Source organism: Crocodylus siamensis, chromosome 4 (assembly GCF_052110815.1).
Source record: "Crocodylus siamensis isolate JL-2025a chromosome 4, ASM5211081v1, whole genome shotgun sequence".
NCBI lineage: Eukaryota > Metazoa > Chordata > Crocodylia > Crocodylidae > Crocodylus > Crocodylus siamensis.
Window position 1 is genome coordinate 164816003 of NC_143398.1, and position 20815 is coordinate 164836817.

General features: G+C 44.9%; 1 protein-coding gene across 2 annotated transcripts in view; it reads left to right on the top strand.

The window, feature by feature from the left end:
* BMPR2 (bone morphogenetic protein receptor type 2) overlaps window positions 1-20815 on the top strand; it is a 197104-nt gene that overhangs the window by 81388 nt on the left and 94901 nt on the right. Inside the window, exons 2-3 of one of the 2 annotated variants that reach the window (XM_090044767.1) lie at window positions 3501-3674; window positions 13768-13947. In XM_090044767.1, the coding sequence (XP_089900893.1) occupies window positions 3501-3674; window positions 13768-13947 (354 nt within the window). The remainder of the gene's footprint in view (window positions 1-3500; window positions 3675-13767; window positions 13948-20815) is intronic. The other variant, XM_090044768.1, reaches the window with a different exon arrangement.

Consider the following 20815-nt stretch of genomic DNA (forward strand, 5'->3'; position numbering starts at 1 on the left):
CAGTACCTTGCACTTGTCAGTGTTGAAACGCATCCTGTTCTCATCTGCCCACCCCTGTAACCTGTCTAGGTCCAATTGAAGCCTATTCCTCCCTTCTGGCGTCCTCACTTCCACTCACATCTTAGTGTTGTCTGTGAATTTGAACAGGGTGCTTTTTACCCTCTCGTCCAAGTCACTGATGAAGATGCTGAACAGGCGGGCCTGAGGACTGAGCCCTGGGGGACCGCGCTGTGCACATCCCTCCAGGTTGAAAATGACCCATCCACCACCACTCTCTGGGTGCGGCCCTCCAGCTAGTTAGTGATCCATTTGACTGTGTAAGTGTTGTTGCCACAGTCCCCTATTTATTTATTTTTTTTTTAAACAAGAACAGGGTGAGAGATAGTGTTGAAGGCTTTCCTAAAGTCCAGAAAGACTACATCCACTGCTACCCCTGCATCTAAGGATTTGGTGATCTGGTCATAGAAGGCCACCAGGTTGGTCTGACAGGACCTGCTGCTAATGAACCTGTGTTGGCTGCCCCTAAGCATAATCTCCCCTGCTGGCCCTTCGTGGACATGCGCCAGGATAATTTTCTCAAAAAGCTTACCCTGAATAGAGGTAAGACTAACTGGCCTCTAGTTTCCCGGGTCCTCCTTCCTCCCTTTTTAAAAATGGGAACCACATTGGCCCTCTTCCAGTCCTCTGGCACCACACCAAACCACCATGAGTGCTCATAAAGCTGTGCCGGGGTCCCACATTGACCTCAGCACTCTGGAGTGGAGTTCATCAGGACCAGCTGATTTAAATATGTCCCGTCCCTCCAGAAGTTCCCTGACTAGGTCCTCACTGACCCTAGGCCTGGGTGTGTGAAATTGTTAAATAGGTTAGCTTTGTCATCTGGTGTGATGATCAGATTTCCTAGTGTGTTTTGCCAGAGGTTCCACGTTACCCAGAACCTTCTTTTTGCCCCCTATGTATTTAAAGAAGGACTTCTTGTTGTCCTTGATCTGGGTAGCTAATCCCAGTTCTATCTCTGCCTTGGCCTTCCTGACCACCCCCCTGCAGTCCTGAGCAACCGAGGTATATTCTTCCCTGGTGATGGCCCCTCCCTTCCATTGGGTGTACACCTCCCTTTTAGCTAGGAGACGTTCCCATATGCTTTTGGTGAGGCATGGGGGCTTTTGTGCCCTCTTGCCCCATTTGATCCATGTTGGGATTACCTCCCTTTGGGCTTGGAGGATCGTCTCCTTAAGGAACGACCGCTCTTCCTGGACACCTGACTCCCCTCCCCTCCGGGACCTCAGTGCCTCCCCAACTATTCTCCTTACCTCATTGAAGTCTGCCCTCCTGAAGTCCAGGGCTGCTGCCTTGCTGCAGGGCTTTACCACCTTGTGCTGGATGGTGAATTCTAGCAGGCAATGATCACTGTCGCCCAGGTGGTCGAGCACCCTCAGCCCCTCACCAGGTCGTCACCTGTGGCCAGTACCAGCTCCAACAAGGCATCTCCCCTGGTGGGATTGTGGACCTCCTGGGTTAGATGAAGATCCTGCATTTGGGCTAGGAACCTATGTGAGCAGTCAGACCTGGCTGACTGCTCTTTCCAGTATGTGTCTGGAAAGTTCATGTCACCCATGGTGACCACGTCCTTTGACCTAACTGCCTCTGTGAGCTGAATTAAGAATTCCTGGTCTAGCTCTTCCCCTTGGTTGGGTGGTGAACCCCACTGTTAAGTCCCTTTCCCCTCGACTCCCTTGTATTCTAACCCAGAGGCCTTCAGTGTGCCCCTTCTCTGACCTTGTGCTACTCATTGAGGATGTGCATTCTTCCTTGACATAGAGCGCCACACCCCCACCTCTCCTCCCTGTCCTATCCCTCCTGTACAGCTTATAGCCCTTGATATTCATCGCCCAGTCATATGTTGGGTCCCACCATGTTTCAGTGAGCCCCACTATGTCTGAGTTGGTGTCAGCTAGCAGGAGGGTAAATTCCTCCTGCTTGTTCCCCATACTATGAGAGTTCATGTAGAGGCATTTGAGGCCTCCTGAAGAGGTGTGTGCTGGCCCCCTAATCTTAGTACTGCCCAGGCCCCTGTTGCTTACCTGGGTATTTGTTCTGTTCATCTTTGGTCTAGGCTGGGCTGTTCTTGTGGGTGACGCTTGGTTTAGTGGTCCAAGGCTTCCTCTGCCTTCATCTTCCCCTTCCCAAAAGATGGCTTGTCAAGTTAACATTGCTTCGTCTTATAAGTAATTATTCACAGAAATTAAGGAACTGGGATTGCATTTGTATATGTAGCTGTGCAGTCAAAATTCTTACTGGAAAATTAACATTGTTAAGGAGTATAATAGGTAGTATTCACCTCGCCATGCTTCAGTTTATGCATCAGTTTTCTTCTGCATCAGCACCAGCAAAGTCCTTCTTTAAAATCACTGTTCACAGCAAGTGGATGGATGTTTTTAAAAACGTATTCTTTAAAAACTAGAGCTAATTTAGATACTTTGCACTTTTTGCAATTATATATAGATCCTTATTAAATATATTTGTTTTCTTAGGAAACATGGATTTTAACTTAATAGAATGGCCTGTGCCTTTATGAAGAAAATATAAACAGAAAAATACAGGAGTTGTGTGAGAAACGTTTGATTTTGTAGTTATTTAAATATGAGTTTGTGAATTAATTTTTTTTGGTTAAAGAAAATATATCTTAGTATGGAAGGCTAATGATGATGATCTAAAATCAAAAGATAACTGGCAGAGGATCATAGCTATTAATTTTCACTCTCTCTGCTACTGAATTCGTAATTTTCCCTACTGGGAATCCCACAACGGAGAATTATACATGTGCTGCTGTTCTCATCTGCGTTCACTGTTTCCCCTGAAGCATTGGTCAGAATCATGCTGTTACACTTTGGTTAATGCTCATACTGGAATATATGTTGTGTGAAAGAGCAGGGATAGGTGTGATTCTGGAATAGAAGGAATAGGTCTTAATGGAACAGATTTACAAAAGGAAGACACAGAAGACAAAACATAATCAGTGGGTGGTGCACATATAGTATTAACTGGGATGATAGATGAGTGTCTGCCAGGACTACCTGGTGCTGAAAGCTTCTGGAAATAATTCAGTGATCATGCACCTGGTCCCTGGTGAAACCATCTGGGAAGTGCATCATGTAGGCTAGAGAAGCATCACAACAGATATAAAGTGTGCTCTGAAATATTATCTGTGTTGTACCAGCACATTTCAGAAATATTTACATTATTTTTGAAGCATTCAGTGAAATTTTCTTCTGTTCTACTTGTATTAACCTTTGGGTAAACATTAGCTCTGCAGAATTATATATTAAAGAATGGATGTTTATATGCTAAGAACAAAATAGTGTGGGATGTTAGTTTTTGGAAGACCCTAAATCACCCCTTGTATGCTAAACCTTAAACTGAAGTTTACAAAGCCATTTATATCTATATTTATATGAAAACTTGGAAAATAATTTTCCTTTTTTTTTTCCTTGACTTTTAAGCGGCCCAGAGTGAGGAGCGGTTATGTGCATTTAAAGACCCATATCAACAGGACCATGGAATCAGTGAGAGTCGGATCTCTCAGGAAAATGGCACTATTTTGTGTGTGAAAGGCAGCACTTGCTATGGACTTTGGGAAAAAACACGAGAAGGAGATATACATCTTGTAAAGCAAGGTGAGAAACATTTCACTAAGGTGTAGTGGTTTCTATAATCTCTCAGTCTTTAGCTAGTAGTAATCTGTTGCTTAGAAGATGTTAAATGCTGTAGCTAGGCCCTTTGCATGTACCATAAAATTACATTACTCTTGTTTTACCATCTGAAATTTACTATAAAACAATTTAAGAAGAGAGGGTTTCTTTTGAAAAAGGGTTTTGGAAAAGACTAGAGAACAAACACATTTTTATTGTACAGTTCAAGGAAAATTAACCACAAAACACCTTATGCAGCATATCAAAATGAAAAATGTTTTTCTGAGTATATTGCATGACATCTGCTAATATGATGATAAATCTGATAAAGAATAAACTAAACTTCTTATTTAAGATGAATTTTTATATAAACTAGCCAAGTTGGACTATTCAGGAAATTACAGAAGAATGTAACAGATGTCACAAGACTATATACAAATCCCAGTATCCTGCACCCATCTCTACCTCCAAACCTCATATTCATTCCCATGCGTGTCAGTATTCAAAGCATGTCTCAAATGTTCCAATATGGAGGCAGGCAAAAAGTCTTTTTTAGCAAATACCAAAAATCTACTAGATTTCCCAGTTTAAGTATCTTTTTTGCCTTCTCCTGACTTAATAGGACAACTTTTCCATTATTAAAACTTCACAAACCTTTTTAAAACCAGTCAGTGATTGTAGGGGGTGTCACTTTTCTCTTGAAGGCTGTGTAACTGTAATTGCGGTAGCCACTAGAGCAGGGGTGGGCAAAATATGGCACATGCATTGGATCCAACCCACTAGGCTATTCTATCGAGCCCTCCAGACCCCTCCAAAAAGCAATTATTACTGGCCCGCAGCTGCCTCTTTGAAAGCCAGCAGGAGGCATGGGCTTTCGGAGGTCACATGTCATCGGACCAAGCAGGCTCTGTGCCTCCATCTCTGTGCGACTCCCAGCAATCCAAGTGGGAGCCCCATGTAGAGGCATGGAGTGCAATGGCACATGATTGGATAGTTGGTGAGTGGGGAGGGAAGCTCCTGCCTGCAATGCCAAGAGTTGCACATGGTGGCACAGAGCCCACCCAGCCTGATGTTGTGTGGATGTGAGGTTTGTGCGGCATAGTTTCTAGGGTCGGAAGGGACGTGAGTAGATCATCTAGTCCGACCCCCCCCGCCATGGCAGGAAATAATACTGGGGTCAAACGACCCCAGCAAGATGTTCGTCCAACCTTCTCTTAAAAACCCCCAGGGTAGGAGCCACTGACTAGTTTATAACAGGCCACTAGATCCCCCCTCAGCCTTCTCTTGTGGAGGCTGAACAGGGTCAGGTCCCATAGCTTCTCCTCATATGGCCTGCCCTGCTGTCCCCTGATCATGCAAGTGGTCCTCCTCTTGACCCTCTCCATGCTGTCCACATCCCTCTTGAAGTGAAGCGCCCAGAACTGGACGCAGTACTCCAGCTGCGGCCTGACCAGTGCCGCATAGAGAGGGAGGATCACCTCTTTGGACCTGCTCGAGATGCATCTGTGGATGCATGACAAGGTATGGTTGGCCTTCCTGACTGCCTCCCCACACTGCTGGCCCATGTTCATCTTGAAGTCAGTGTTGACTTCAAGATCCTTTTCCGCCTCCGTGCTGACAAGAGGGGAGTTCCCCAACGGGTAGGTATGGTGCCAGTTGTTCCTCCCCAGGTGCATCACCTTGCACTTGTCTGTGTTGAATCCCATCCTATTCACATCTGCCCACCCTTGTAGCCTGTCTAGGTCTGATTGAAGCCTGATGCTTCCTTCTAGTGTGCCCACGTCCCCCTACATCTTAGTATCATCAGCAGATTTGAACAGGGTGCTTTTTACCCCCTCATCCAAATCACTGATGAAGATGTTGAACAGTGCGCGCCCAAGGATCGAGCCCTGCGGAACCCCACTGCCCACATCCTTCCAGGTTGAGAAGGACCCTCTCGGTGTGGCCCTCCAGCCAGTTGGCAACCCAATTGACTGTGTGGGTGTTGACACCACAGTCCCCCAGTTTCTTAATGAGAACGGGGTGAGAGACATTGTCAAATACCTTCTGGAAGTCCAGGAAGACTATGTCCACCACTACCTCTGCATTTAATGATCTGATAAACTGATCATAGAAGGTCACCAGGTTGGTCTGACAGCACCTGCCACTGATGAACCCACGTTGGTTGCCCCAAAGCATGCAGTCCCCTGCTGGCCCCTCCTGGATGTGTGCCAGCATAATTTTCTCAAACAGCTTGCCTAGGATTGAGGTAAGACTAACTGGCCTATAGTTTCCTGGGTCCTCCTTCCTCCCCTTTTTGAAGATGGGAACCATGCTAGCCCTCTTCCAGTCCTCTGAGATCACACCACAGCACCATGAGTGCTCATAAAGCCGTGCCAGGGGTCCTGCAATGACCTCGGCCAATTCCTTTAGGACTCTAGGGTGGAGATCGTCCGGGCTGGCTGACTTGGACATGTCCAGCCCCTCCAGAAGCCCCCTAACTAGTTCCACGCTAACCTTTGGCCCAGGTGGGCCTCCCCTGGGGCCCGAGGGGAGCCCAGCAGGGAGGTGGCTGTTCTGGTCCCTACTTAGGAAGACGGAGGCAAAGAAATCGTTAAACATGTTACCTTTATCGTCCAGTGTGACGACCAAATTTCCCAACGCGTCCTGCAAGGGCCCCACGTTACCCGGGATGTTCTTTTTGCCCCCTATGTATTTTAAAAAAGGACTTCTTATTGTCCTTAATCTGAGAAGCTAGTCCTAATTCCATCTTTGCCTTGGCCTTCCTAACTGCCCCCCTACAACCCCAAGTGACTGCAGAATAGTCATCCCTGGTGATGACCCCTTCTTTTTAGCAAGGAGACATTCCTGGATGCTTTTAGTGAGCTATGGAGGCTTGTGTGCTCTCCTGCTCCCTTTGATCCTCGTTGGGATTACCTTCCTTTGGGCTTGGAGGATCGGCTTCTTAAGGAGCCACCACTCTCCTTGGACATCTGGCTCCCCTCCCCTCTGGGACCTCAGTGCATCCCCAACTATCCTTCTTAGCTCGTTGAAGTTTGCCCTCCTAAAGTCTAGGGCTGCTGCCTTACTGCATGCCTTTGCCACCTTGTGCTGGATGGTAAATTCCAGCAGGCGATGATCGCTGTCGCCCAGGTGGTTGAGCACCTGCAGCCCCCTGACCAGGTCATCACCAGTGGCCAGCATATAGGGTTGTGTGGGGGGTTTGTGGTGGGGGGGTGGGCCCTTCTCACCCCCGCTTCCTGTGGCTTGGGGCTTGCAGCAGGCAGAGCCCCCTGGCAGCACATGGCTCTGGCTGAATCCTAAAAGCTGCACATAACAGTATGGAGCTGGCCCAGTCCAGCCTGCTGGCATGTGCCTTTGGACCAGACCAGGCTGGCACCATGCCAGCACATGGGGTTCCTGGTACTGCAAGTGGGAACTGTGCACCTTTAGGCTGGGTCGGCTCTGTGCCTCCATGTGGGCCTTATAGCGCTCCAGCAGGAGGCTGCACATGGAGCCAACCCAGCCCAGCCCTGGAGCGTGTGCTCCTGGCTGCAGTGCCAGAAGCCCCGCATGGTGACAATGGAGTCTGCCTGGCCCGATAGTGTGTGGACCAGGAGCCATGGGGAGTTGCACGCCACTGGATCAGGCAGGTTCCATGCTGGTAGCATGCAGCTTCCCGCTGGAGTGCTGGAAGCCCCACGTGGACACACAGAGCCAGCCTTTCCAGGCCCAGTGGCACGCAGCTCCAACCTGCTTTGCCAGGAGCCCCATGTTCTGGCATGGAGCCAGCCTGGTCTGGCTTGAAGGCAAGTACCAGTGGACCAGGCTGCTTCCACGCTGTGGCATGCAGCCTCTGGGACCCAGCTGGACCTGCATGCTACTGGAAGGCTCTGCCTGCCACGGGCCCCAAGCATTCTGAGGGCTTGCCACCAGCAGCAGGCGCTGTGTGGCAGGGGGACCACACCCACCCATAAGCCATACACCCCCCCACACACCCTCCCCCCTCTACCCTTCCCCACCTATAACCCTCCCCCCCCATAGATCACATGAATCACACACACACCCAACTCGCGCCTATCCACAAACAATATACAAGAGTAAGATTTTATTTTGCACTATCATGCAATCATCTCTATGTACACTATGGAAACGTGTGTAAATCGGGACAAATATATTTTTGAAATAAAATTAAAATATGTTGTAGTTAGGGTGCACCGATAGAGATTTTGGGGGCCGATGCCGATAGCCAATATTTAAGAAGGCATATTGGCTGATACTGATCCGATATCCAATACAGCTGCCATCAGCTGGTAAGTCTGGTGTGGAAGGGAAGAGCTGTAGGGGGGCAGATCAAGAACCCCTGCGGTGAGGGAAGGGGCCTGCCCAGATGGGATGAGAGTGGGTTGCAGATGTGACTTGTGGGGTGGGGGCAGCTCCTGCCTCTGCTTGCACCCCAGCAGGGCAGAGGGAGCATGTGCCCTGAGATCTGCATGGTGTGGGGCAGGTGGCAGATGTGGGGTGGAGCCGGAGCCAGCACAGCATGAGGCTCATCTCATTGGAGGCTGGGCTCAGAGCGGGCTCCAGCAGTGCTGGGAGGAGGCTGCAACCACCCCAAATTTTGCTGCAGCTCCACTTCCAGCCCTGCCTGGCATAACCATGGCTTTTCCAGCATGTGTGGAGGCGGGGCATTCAACTGGGGCTGATGGCAACCCACTGCCTCCCAAAAGGAGTACTTCCAGTGGCAAGGGTTAGGGGGTGGGACTTCTGGTCCCAAGATAGTGATTACGGGCAGGGTACCTGTCAAGGGGCAGAGCTACCTTTGCGACCCTTGACAGCTCACCAAAAGTAATTAAGTGGCTCTGTTAGTGAAATAATTGCCCACCCCTGCACTAGCAGATGAATCATTGATTCTTAGTTTCTAGAGTCGGAAAGGACCTGAGCAGATCATGGAGTCTGACCCCCTGCCATGGCAGGAAAGAGTACTGGGGTCAAATGACCCCAGGACCAAGCCCTGTGGAACCCCACTGCCCACATCCTTCCAGGTTGAAAATGACCCATCCACCACCACTCTCTGGGTGCAGTCTTCCAGCCGGTTGGAGATCCATTTGACTGTGTGGGTGATGACACCACAGTCCCCCAATTTCTTAATGAGAACGGGGTGAGAGACTGTGTCAAAGGCCTTCCGAAAGTCCAGAAAGACTATATCCACTGTTACCCCTGCATCTAAGGATTTGGTGATCTGGTCATAGAAGGCCACCAAGTTGGTCTGACAAGACCTGCCTCTAACGAACCTGTGTTGGTTGCCCCTAAGCATAATTTCCCCTGCTTGCCCCTCCTGGATGTGTGCCAGCATAATTCTCTCAAAAAGCTTACCCAGGATTGAGGTAAGACTAATTGGCCAATAGTTTCCTGGGTCCTCCTTCCTCCCCTTTTTGAAGGTGGGAACCACGTTGGCCCTCCTCCAGTCCTCTGGCACCACACCAGAGCACCATGAGTGCTTGAACAGCTGTGCCAGGGGTCCCGCAATGACCTCAGCCAATTCCCTCATTACTGTAGGGTGGAGATCGTCCGGAGCAGCTGATTTGAATACATCCAGTCCTTCCAGAAGTTCCCTAACTAGTTCCTCACTAACCTTTGGCCTAGGTGCGCCTCCCCTGGGATCTAAGGGGGGCCCAGAGGGGGGTGATGGCTGTTCCGGTCCCTGCTCAGGAAAATGGAGGCAAAGAAATGGTTAAATATGTTGGCTTTGTCATCTGGTGTAACAACCAAATTTCCTAGCATGTCCTGCAGGGGCCCCACATTACCTGGAACCTTCTTTTTGCCCCCTATATATTTAAAAAAGGACTTGTCCTTGATCCGGGAAGCTAGTCCCAGTTCCATCTCCGCACTGCCGTTCCTGACTGCCTCCCTGCATCCCCTAGCAACCACAGTATAATCCTCCCTGGTGACAGCCCCTCCCTTCCATTGGGTGTGCGCCTCCCTTTTAGCTAGGAGACCGTTCCCAGACGCTTTTGGTGAGCCATGGCAGCTTTTGCGCCCTCCTGCCCCCTTTGATCCGTGTTGGGATTACCTCCCTTTGGGCTTGGAGAATCATCTCCTTAAGAAACGACCACTGTGCTTGGATACCTGGCTCCCCTCCCTGCTGGGACCTCCGTGCTTCCCCAACTATCCTCCTTAGCTCATTAAAGTTTGCCCTCCTGAAATGTAGGGCTGCTGCCTTGCTGCAGGCCTTTGCCACCTTGCGCTGGACGGTGAATTCCAGCAGGCGATGATCACTGTTGCCCAGGTGGTCGAGCACCTGCAGCCCCCTCATCAGGTCATCACCCGTGGCCAGCACCAGGTCCAACAAGGCGTTTCCCCTGATGGGGCTGTGCACCTACGTGAGTGGTCAGACCTGGCTGACTGCTCTTTCCAGCATATGTCTGGAAAGTTCAGGTCACCCATGATGACCACGTCCTTTGACCTAACTGCCTCTGTGAGCTAAATTAAGAATTCCTGGTCTAGCTCTTCCCCTTGGTTGGCTGGTCGGTAGTAGACCCCTACCATTAAGTCTCTTTCCTCTTGACTGCCTTGTATTCTAACCTAGAGTGCTTCAGAGTGCCCCTCCTCTGCCTCTGCGCTACTTGATGAGGATGTGTATTTCTCCCTAATGTAAAGCATCACACCCCCTTTCCTCCCTGCCCTGTCCCTCCTGTACAGCCTATAGCCCTTGATATTCACTGCCCAGTCATGCGTTGGATCCCACCACGTTTCAGTGATGCCCACTATGTCTGGGTTGGTGTCATCTAGCAGGAGGGTAAGTTCCTCTTGCTTGTTCCCCATACTACGAGCGTTTGTGTAGAGGCATTTGAGGCCTCTTGTGGATGTGTGCACTGGCCCCCTAATCTCAGCATTGCCCTGGTCCCTGTCACTTATCTGTGTATATGTTCCGTTTGTTGGCCTAGGCTGGGCTGTACTTGTAGGTGTTGCTTGGTTTGGCAGTCCAGTGCTTCCTCTGCCCTCGTCTTCCCCTTCCCCCCAACAAGCCTATTTTTAAAGCCCACCGTAGGAGATCTGCCAACCTAGAAGAAAACACATGCTTACCTGTAGGGGAAAGGTGGAGTCCATCCCATCCGAGCATGTCTCTTGTCGTGCCGGTCATTGTTGAGGAAACCAAAGCCTGCCTCGAGACGCCATTCCTGAAGCCGCCAGTTGGTCTCTGTGATGTATGTTGCATGCCGTCTTCCATGTCCACACACTGGTAGGACGGAAGAGATTCCTTAAGTCACTTATGTTGCAAAGTTCTGAGGAAAGTTCAGTAGGAACACTAAGGTGTTATCTGATATCCATGATCCTGTTGTTTCCCTCACCATGTTTCCATCCTTCTGGCAGAACAGTTTAATTCTGTGACACGTCCACCACACATGGTAGAATCCTCCCAGATGACCACACTCCCTCCAATGTTTGCTTGTTTCTATTTAATTTTGTGTTGGGTGAGAGAGCAATATCAGATTTTAAAATAATGTTCTTTTATTATTGTGCAGCTGGATATGAGGACCATTGTTCCAGATGGCCTCCCAATCTTCAGCACCAATTTTTGATCCAGTGTCAATAGCTGGTTTGGCATGAACAATGTTTTTTCCCTTTTACATGGATATTTACAGTTTATTTATATAGCACAGATAATAGGCCTTTGTGTTTTACAGCTGTGATCAATATTTTCTCAAATTCAGTCAGATTTCTAATGAGGTTTACCTTTCTTTAGGAGTATATGGGAGTGTCTCATAGCAGGTATTGGGGGAAAAAATAGGATTGCAATGTCATCTGTGGTATGCTGTATTTCTTCAAAAGATCTAAATATATTTTCTTTAAAATGTGCCCAAAATGTACACTACCAGTAACAACAGCAACTTTTTAATGTATTTTTCAAAATTCCAGTTCTGATCCATTTATCAGCGGACACTGAAAGACACAAGATTACCACACTGTGTGGTAATTGAGTAAATTATTTAAATACCTGTGGAAACTAAGTGAAAGCACCAGGAATATTTTTCTTGTAGCCTAGCTCAAGATAAAATCCTAATACTGAGTGTAGAAAGGTTGAATATTAATGTACTGCATTACTTACATAGTCTCTTTCTCTTTGTTCAGTACTAAAACTTGTCTAAATGGTATTTCGTTCAGTCCTTTCTGGATGTAGAAAACATTCTTTTTTCCTCAAAAGCATGAATTCCATATTTAGAGGAAATTGTTGGGGCTTGATTATTTTTGTTGGCATCAGAGTTGCAGATTACGAGTGTTTGTACCAGCTGGGATGCTATATTCAGGAGTTCTTGAATTACTGTGCGCCCTTTGTATTTCTTACCATAGGAGAGTATCTTTAAATTGTGGCCAGGGTATTTCCTGATTAGCACTGAGTTACTGTAGTCCTCCAGGTAATGATGGTGCTTGTGGGCATCTTATGCTATGACTTTCTGACCCAAGGGGTTCTGTACTTTTGGTTATTTCAGTAACATAACAGCTGGATCAAACCTTCTTCATTTAAAGACAGTGCTTCTCCCACTCAATTGTTGTTATTGTTATACTTCAAGCAATTCTGTGGCACATTTTTTTTAAGAACTGGGGTAGAGGTCGGGTGAGAGAGAATGAAAGAAATAGGGGAATTAGGAAGAATAACAGCATAGGAAGAAGGATTAGGGAAAGAATAGTAGCAGCAATTTATCACCTACCTATCAAAGATCGTATTCATTTACATAATTAGGTTTTACTCTAGCAACTATTTTTACCTGGATTGTAATTAGTTCTGATAATTTCTTTGCTCCACGCTTTTCTGCCAGCTTTCCATTTTAAATGGTCACATTCACCAATAAAAGTAGTTGTTCTGACTGTTACTTAGCTCAAGCTGCATCAGCTTCTTTTCTAACCTGAGGTGTTTGTGTCTGTAAGCTTGTCTAACATCTCTCTCAGCTATGAGTTGGCCCAATAAAAGATCTTGTCTCACCGTGCAAACCATGCTTCTTACATATTCTTTAGACCATCATGGCCACAGCAGCGCTATAAGACTCAGTCAGGGCTGGTGGATGTAAAGGTTTATAGACAGCACAGCAGAAACAAGGATTAAAGAGATTTGAAGAAAAAGAATATAATGTTTTCAATGACTTGTCCTTGGCATAAAGGCAGCATTAGCAAAAGATAATATGTGGGCAGTAAACACTGGAATAGTAATGAAAGGAAACTGATGGGGAACATCACGAAAAGCTGCCAGATCAGTAGGTAGGACGGTATTAAGTTTTACAGGCTTTAAAGGTAAAGACAAGAAGTTTGATCTTTTGGTGGTGTTGGTGAGGAGATGTCAGAAAAATGGGCAAAATGGAAAGATTAAGAAATCAGTTTGGGCTGTTGAGTTGAAGCTTTCAGTTGGCCACCCCTGAAGAGATGTTTCGAAAGATAGGCAGAAATGCAGGTTATGGAGCGGTGTTCAGAGAGAAGTAAGTTTGAGTCACTAGTGGGAATGTAGTCACTGAGGTCTTAGTAGCAGACAGTAAAACCTAGTGAAATGCTGTGGGGGAGAAAAATGGAAAGATCTAATGAGGCAAACTTGTGGGAGTCCCATGTAACAGAGACTGGGGAATAGTAAGGGTTAAGAGGCTCAACCTTATCACTACAAACATCTGAGAGGAGGTGGGAAAACCATGGAAGGGAGTCATGGAAGTTGAGAGGGGGCCAAGATTTCAAGATCATGTTCAAAGTTGTCAAAGGCAGTTAATGAATCAGGGAAGCAGATGGAGGACTGGCCCTGAAATTGGGCCTGGGGCACTGGAGATTCTGATAAGAATTTTTCAGGTTTGTATATAAGGCGGGAGGATTGGAGGATGTCTAAGAGAATACGACAGGGGAAACATTCTCAATAGTGGTTATAGATAGAGTTTGGAGATACTGGGGAGAAGGGATGTTAGGCAAAATGATATAAGGCTAATGGTGGTCTTTAGGATGGCAAAAGTGCCTTCTCTTTCCAGTACAAGTATGAGAGATATTGAAAAGAATATATAGTTTATCTGACCTTTGATTTTATTACAAGTGTTTATTTTAGTGCCATTTCACTTGCTTCCTTTTACAGGATGCTGGTCTCACATAGGAGATCCACAAGAGTGTCATTTTGAAGAGTGTATAGTAACAACCACCCCTTCCTTGATTCAGAATGGAACATATCGCTTCTGCTGTTGTAGCACTGACTTGTGTAATGTCAACTTCACTGAAAACTTTCCACCTCCTGACCCTACTGATACAACGCCTTTCAGTAAGTCTTCCAGCCTTTGTGATTTTATAGTTCAAGTATGATGTGAAAATAACCCTTCCTTCATGGTATTATGAAGTTGTACTGTGTTTTATGGTTTTAAAAGTAATTAAGAGGACACCGCTGCCTCTTTCTTCCTAAAGGTAACACCGTATCTGGCTTGTACTCAAATTATTTGGGTCCTGTTTACACTGGTATCAGAACCATACCAGTATTTTCACATGTTTTAAATGTGGCTGTTGCTGTTTCTTTGCTCATATTAGACAGGGGTTATTTTCCTCTGAGATGCAAGCTAGCCACAAGAGTTGCTAGAGAATCATTGATAATATGACTATCAAGGTTCCTATGGATTTCTGATCAGTAAAATAAAGTTGAGGAGCCTTTAGTTGTCTAGTGTCCTTCCCAGGAAGCTGAAATAGGAAAAAAAATTGACGCTAATCATGTTTAATCCTTCCTCAACAAAAAGAAAAAAAAATTAAATTTGTCCTTCAGTTTTTATAGCCTCACTTGTACTTTGGTACATCCTTCCTCCTGATCACATACTTCCCTTGTAAATAAGGCATTCTGTGAATGTGGAATTTGAATTATTTATATTTATATAAAATTCTTTGTCGAGCTCTAGAGAAATGCTCCAGATCATAAGTCTGCTTCTTTATTCTCAGATGGTACTTGTTTCAGCCTGGAACCTTTGCCTGTATAACACTGACATTCTTTTATAAAGCCTACTTGGATTTGACATTAGGTAGCAGCTAAGACTTTATAGAAAGAATGTATGCATTTTCTTTTATACTTACCAGATATGCTTTGTCCTTCATACACTTAGCTATACTTGAGTATTGCAGTGCACACCACCAACATTACAAACTGTATATTATTTTGTCATCTTTTATTGCTAGTAAGTCTTAATTATTTGTGTACTTCTACAGATCCTTCAAAGTAAACTAGTCAAACTGATGTAAAAATATAAATGAATTTAGGTTTACAGAAACACACGCACGCGCGCGCGCGCGTGTGTGTGTGTGTATTCATATTTTACAGGTTATTGAACTGGCCTGCTAGGATCACGCGGAAAATCTGTTGCCAAGTCGGGAACAAAATCCATTGGTTTTTTACTCTATCTTGCATTTCAAATCTGAGAAAGTTAGTTATTTCCCTTGTTAACTTGTTAAGGCATTTGAAAATACCATATAAAGCAATTCTTTCCTAGTAAGGAGTTGAGCTACATTACCCAATCACCCTTTTTCTTTTTTACATTTTTATTATTTGTAAATTTCACTGAACCATGTAATTCACAGTTAATTATGTAGAAGCAGTGTTTGGTGAATTCAGCTAACACTCAATTGACTATTATTTGTAAAGGTTTTCCACCCGATTTCCAATAACTTTACGAATATATTAAGTTCCTGGAAAACCAAATGTGAGCTTGAATAGTGGGTTGATTATTAACTATGAAGTAACAATTTGGAAACATTAAAGAGAAACACAGCATCAACTGAATCTAGTTAAAGAAAAGAGCATAGATCATTTCAAGTACTGTTCCTATGCTAGTTTTATGGCTTTCTCATGTTTGGTTTTATGGCTTGTTCACATTTGGTCAGAGGCATAACAGGGCAGTTCTGTGCCTTGGGCAGTAGTGGTGTATGGAACAGAGGTGGTATCTGGGAGGTTGGTGGTAGCAGCTGGTCAGCAGCTCTGGCTGCTGCTATTTTTGTGCTCCCCTCCCCACCCCCATACTGGTACCCTGCCCTGGTACCAACCTGGTACCCCATCACAGTATTATATTTGGTTTGCTTTTTTAAGAAAATTGTTTTAGTTCTTGGTTGTGTGAAAGACTTGCACAAACAGCTGGAGAAAGTAAGTATAGTCTAGATTCAAATATATGTAGGATATGAACAAACATACTTTTGGAACCCTTTCAAAAGGGGAGGAGGGACTCTTGTTCCAAACCTGGCAGCAGTTGTTGTTCTAACAGTTACACACCCACAAGCTGGGAACAATACAGAAGTAGCAAAACAGCTCCAATGTTAACAATACTTCATCCAAGGTTAAAGTTCAAGCAGTTCTGGTACATTTGTATCACTCCAAGCTTGTGCTCTCAGTCAGCAGTTCCCCTTCAAAATGTTATCCTTTTCAAATGGCTCAAAATATGTGTTTATGCCCCAAGTAAAATATTTGAAATACATAAAAAGCAATTTTATGTGATTGTTCAGTGACAGTAACATTGGGAGTTACAAATAACAAGAGTAGGTTAAAAGCTTTAGCTAGAAGGAGCTTTAGCTAATAAATGTTGTTGTTATTTAAATGAAATAAATGTAATGTAGTTTTTACTTACAGAAAAGTTACATATTCAGAGTTATTTTGCTTATATGAACTATGACAAGTACCCCATGTGTAAATGTAATATTTTGTTTTACTTTTATATAACTTCTGATGTCTCAGCTAATAAAATAGCTTGACCTATTTTCATCATACTTTCCAGAATTATATATATTTGGCATGGAAATGTACATTAGAAATTTCAATTCAGTAGGAATTTTCTAAAATTAAATTGTAAAACTTCAACTTTTTTACAAACTTAAATAATTAAAAAGAAAAATGAGGCTTAGCATGTTTAACTGTACAATTGCTTATTTAAGTAATCAACATTTGACTGTTTCTGATGTGCATCTGCTGGTCTTTAAGATATGGAAAGGATTCTTTTGTTTCCTCTCTTTTACCAACATCTCCCATTAGAATGCTGCATATACTTTAGGATGCAGTATAGCCCTGGGCATGCAGCCTTGCAGTATAAACAATCCAGTATTTCAGATGCTTGTGTCCAAAGAGGCAAAGAAATTAAAGAGCATCACTTTTATAAACAGAAAGATTTATCTCTATTTTTTGGTGCTATTGAAGTACAGAAAAATCTCAAAAATAGTAGTAAACTCTTTTTTTTAAACATTTTGTTTAACATGCTGGTAATTCAAATGTGGTTCATTGACTCATCTTCTATATTTTTTACATATACAAGGAAAGAAAAGCATGATTAGATCAGCCCAAAAGTGTAATTAAAAAATAAACTAAAGGACCAGAATTTGACCTTGTAATTAAAGATGTCTAGAGATCTAGGTTTGATTCCTTGATTCTACCAGAGGGCCTTGACACACATTATATTAATTATGCAATGAACTAGTTAGTTGTGTTATACATTTAGACCAGCTACACGCACAAAATAATTATTGTACAATAAAAATGCCCATCCAGATATAAAATGTCCAGCCAGCTACAACAATGCTGCTTGAAAAATGTAGGCCATTTTGGTAGCTGGTGTTAAGCTTTAAATTGAATTTGTGGCATGTCGCATATTAGGTCTTTCCTGGCCCCTTTAGCATCCCAAGGTGTGCTGCTTTCTCCCCCACCTCACTGGCAGTCTCTCTGGAACAACGTTTAATGTTAAAGTAATTTCTAGGTTAAAAGTTAAATGGATCAAATTGATATGAAATTCAAAATTAATATTACTGTGTATCCTTTCTGTAACAGTATATTGTAGGTCTGTTCTTATTGCTGTGGTGGAAAAGAAACACTAAGAGTGCACAGTGGCTTTACTATGGAGTAGACTAATTAGCTGTGAAGTAAAGGTATCATTGTCTTCACATGCGACAGTATTAAACTGCAGTAAACTAATTTATGCCACAGAAAGCTAGTACTTTCTTACAGCAGGGTAATAGACTGCAGTTAAACACAGGTATAGATGCTGACCACAAGTGTAAATTGCACCTGGTCATCAGGGACACAGACTACTGCCTGCTGCCTAGCCACACAGCTTCACACTTTGTCAGTAACCGTGTGTCCCAGCCAGTCCCGCCCTCCCCCCACGCACCTCTGTGAGCCCATAACTGCTCTGCCTCAGCTCAAACTGTTGTCCTGGGTGTACGTGTAGATGCTGTGCTCAGGAGTAGCTTACTTTGGCTCAGACTGGTCTGAAGGTTATTGTTTTGCATTAATTGTATGTGTAGATGTACCCAGCGACTATAGGTTTTAGAGAATTTGAAAAATTTCCAAAGTGAAGGGAGTTGGTATTTCTCTGCTATGGAATGCTGATGTGATGATTTACCATTCCAGAGATTCATCGTAACCTTTTTTTTAAGTAGTGTTCTTACTATTACAGTTAAACAGGTTAAATATGTAAACGTAACGGCTAACCTGTAGTGGGTGGGTAAAGTACTCGCCTTAGGCTTCAGTTCAGAAGGTGTGCTGCCACCACTGCAGGTTCCACATGAGGAGCTAAGGGCTCATTCCCTCTGCACCACCAGGGGGCCAAAATTTTAATTACACCCCGATTACAAAAGTGGGAAATAGGATCAGATTAGTGAAAGCTGTAAAGGCCCATACATACTGTTTTTGAGAGGCAGCAGTTTTGATTTTTGATGCAACAGGTATAGGGATTCAGTCCAACTCTTGATGAAATTAGGAGCTGGGGAAACCCCTTTGGCTCTACAGGGAAGTAATGGACCTCCTGAAATTAAAGCGAGAAGCCTACAAGCAATGGAAGTCGGGAACAGCTACCAAAGAGGAGTAACTTAGTAGCCGCTCACACCTGTAGGGAACAGATCAGGACTGCAAAAGCACTAACCAAACTTAAATTGGCAACTGGAATCAAAGACAGCAAAAAGTCCTTCTTTAGATATGTAGAAAGTCACAGAAGGAACAAGGGAAGCATAGGGCTCCTGATGAATGAAATGGAATGCCTGTTAACTGACACCCAGAACAAAACCAAACTCCCGAATGAATACTTCACATTGATAGTCTACCAGTGCAAAGGTATTAGCCTGCTTGACAAGATACAGGATGGCCATGGTGGGGGTGACCTCCCTCCCACAGTTGGTGTAGATTTTGTGGGGGAGTACCTACAAAGGGTGTAAATATCTATAAGTCAGCTTGACCAGACAAACTGAACCCTGCAGTGCTAAAAGAACTGACCAATGTCATCATGCAACCCATGGCAAAGTTATTGGAAGACTCATGGCACTTGGGAGAGGTCCCAGAAAAAAGACTTGAAAAAAGGCCAATGTGATACTGATCTTTAAGAAAGGAAGAAGGGAGGACCCAGGAAACTACGGGCCAATAAGTTTGACCTCAATCCCAGGTAAAATCCTAGAGAAAGATCATCAAAGAAATCATCACACACAGGCTAACTGAAGGCAGTGTTCTGAGGGGTAGCCAACATAGGTTTGTCATGGGCAGGTCGTACCATACCAGCCTCATTCTCCTCTATGATCAGGTTACTTGCCACCTAGATAGAGGAAAAGGGGTTAAAGTCATATACTTGGACTTCAAAAAAGCCTTTGACCTGGTCTCCCATGATGGCCTCATGGTCAAATTGGGAAAATGCTGTCTGGATTACTTTATGGTTGGGTGGCTAGGTAACTGGCTTCGTGGTAGGACCCAAAGGGTACTGGTTGGCATAACTGAGTCATTGTGGCAGAGGGCAACCAGTGGCATCCCTCAGGGGTCAGTACTTGGCTCTTTAACATGTTTATTAATGATTTGGATTCAGGTATTACAAGCAATCTGGCAAAGTTTGTTGATGGCAACAAGCTATGGAGCAATGTTGTCACACTTGAAGATGGACTGGCAATACAGGCTGACCTGGACAGGGTTGTGAAGTGGGCAGACCTCAAACTGATGTCATTTAATACAGAGAAATAAGTGCTCCATCTGGGGCGAAATAACCCATAACATGCTTACAGGCTCGGCAGTGCTCTGCCTGCCAGCATTACAACTGAATGAAACCTGGGTGTCATGACTGACAACAAAATGAACATGAGTTGCCATTGCAATGTTGTAGCTGGCAGAGCTAACCAAACTCTGGCATGCATCCACTGGGGCATCTCAAGCAAGACAGAGGATGTCATCCTCCCACTCTACTCGGCCTTGGTGAGACTGCAGCTGGAGTACTGCGTCCAGTTCTGTGCACCGCACTTCAGGAAGGATGTGGAGAAGCTCAAGAGAGTCCAGAGGAGGGCAGCATGCATGATTAGAGGCCTGGAGACCAAGATGTGTGAGGAGAGGCTGAGGGACTTGGGACTGTTCAGCCTGGAGAAAAGAAGACTCACGGGGGACTTGGTTGTAGCCTATAAGTATATCAGAGGCATACAGCAGGGTTTGGGGGGAGTAGCTATTCACCAAGGACTGCCAGGAGAGGACAAGAAGTAATAGGTACAAGCTGATTGAAGATCGCTTCAGGCTGGACATAAGGAAAAACTTCTTTGCAAGCCTAGTGCCGAGAGTTTGGAACAGGCTTCCCCCAGAAGTGGTACAGTCATCCACCCTGGCAATCTTCAAAAAACGTCTTGATGCCCATCTTGTTGGGATCATTTGAACCCAGCAGTCTTTGCTGCCCACGTACAGGGGGGCTGGACCTAATGATCTGTAAGGTCCTTTCCACCCCCTAACAACTATGAAACTATGGAAATTTAGAATTAGGACATATCAGTCTTGATTGCATTTGCTGGCTCTTGTTATGGAACTGCTGTGGAAGCTGACAATTTAACCAGATTCAAAAAGGGATTGGACATATTCTTTGAGGAAAGAGGCATCAGTAGCTATTGAGCGTGTGAGTTATATGTACAGCCTCTGAATCAGAAATTCCAGGACCTTGAATGGTACAGGTTACAGATGAGAGAACAACAGTTTCAGGGGAAAAAACTCTGGTCATACTCTGTTCACTCCCTTTCCCCATCCACTCTGCCACTGACGCACAGGATATTGGGCAAGGTGGACCTATGGTCTGACACAGTAAATGGCAGTTTTTATGTTCTTACTATTAATATTAAGCAATAATGTTTTCAGTTACAGCTGATTTTATAGAAATCAAACACTTCTTTCCATC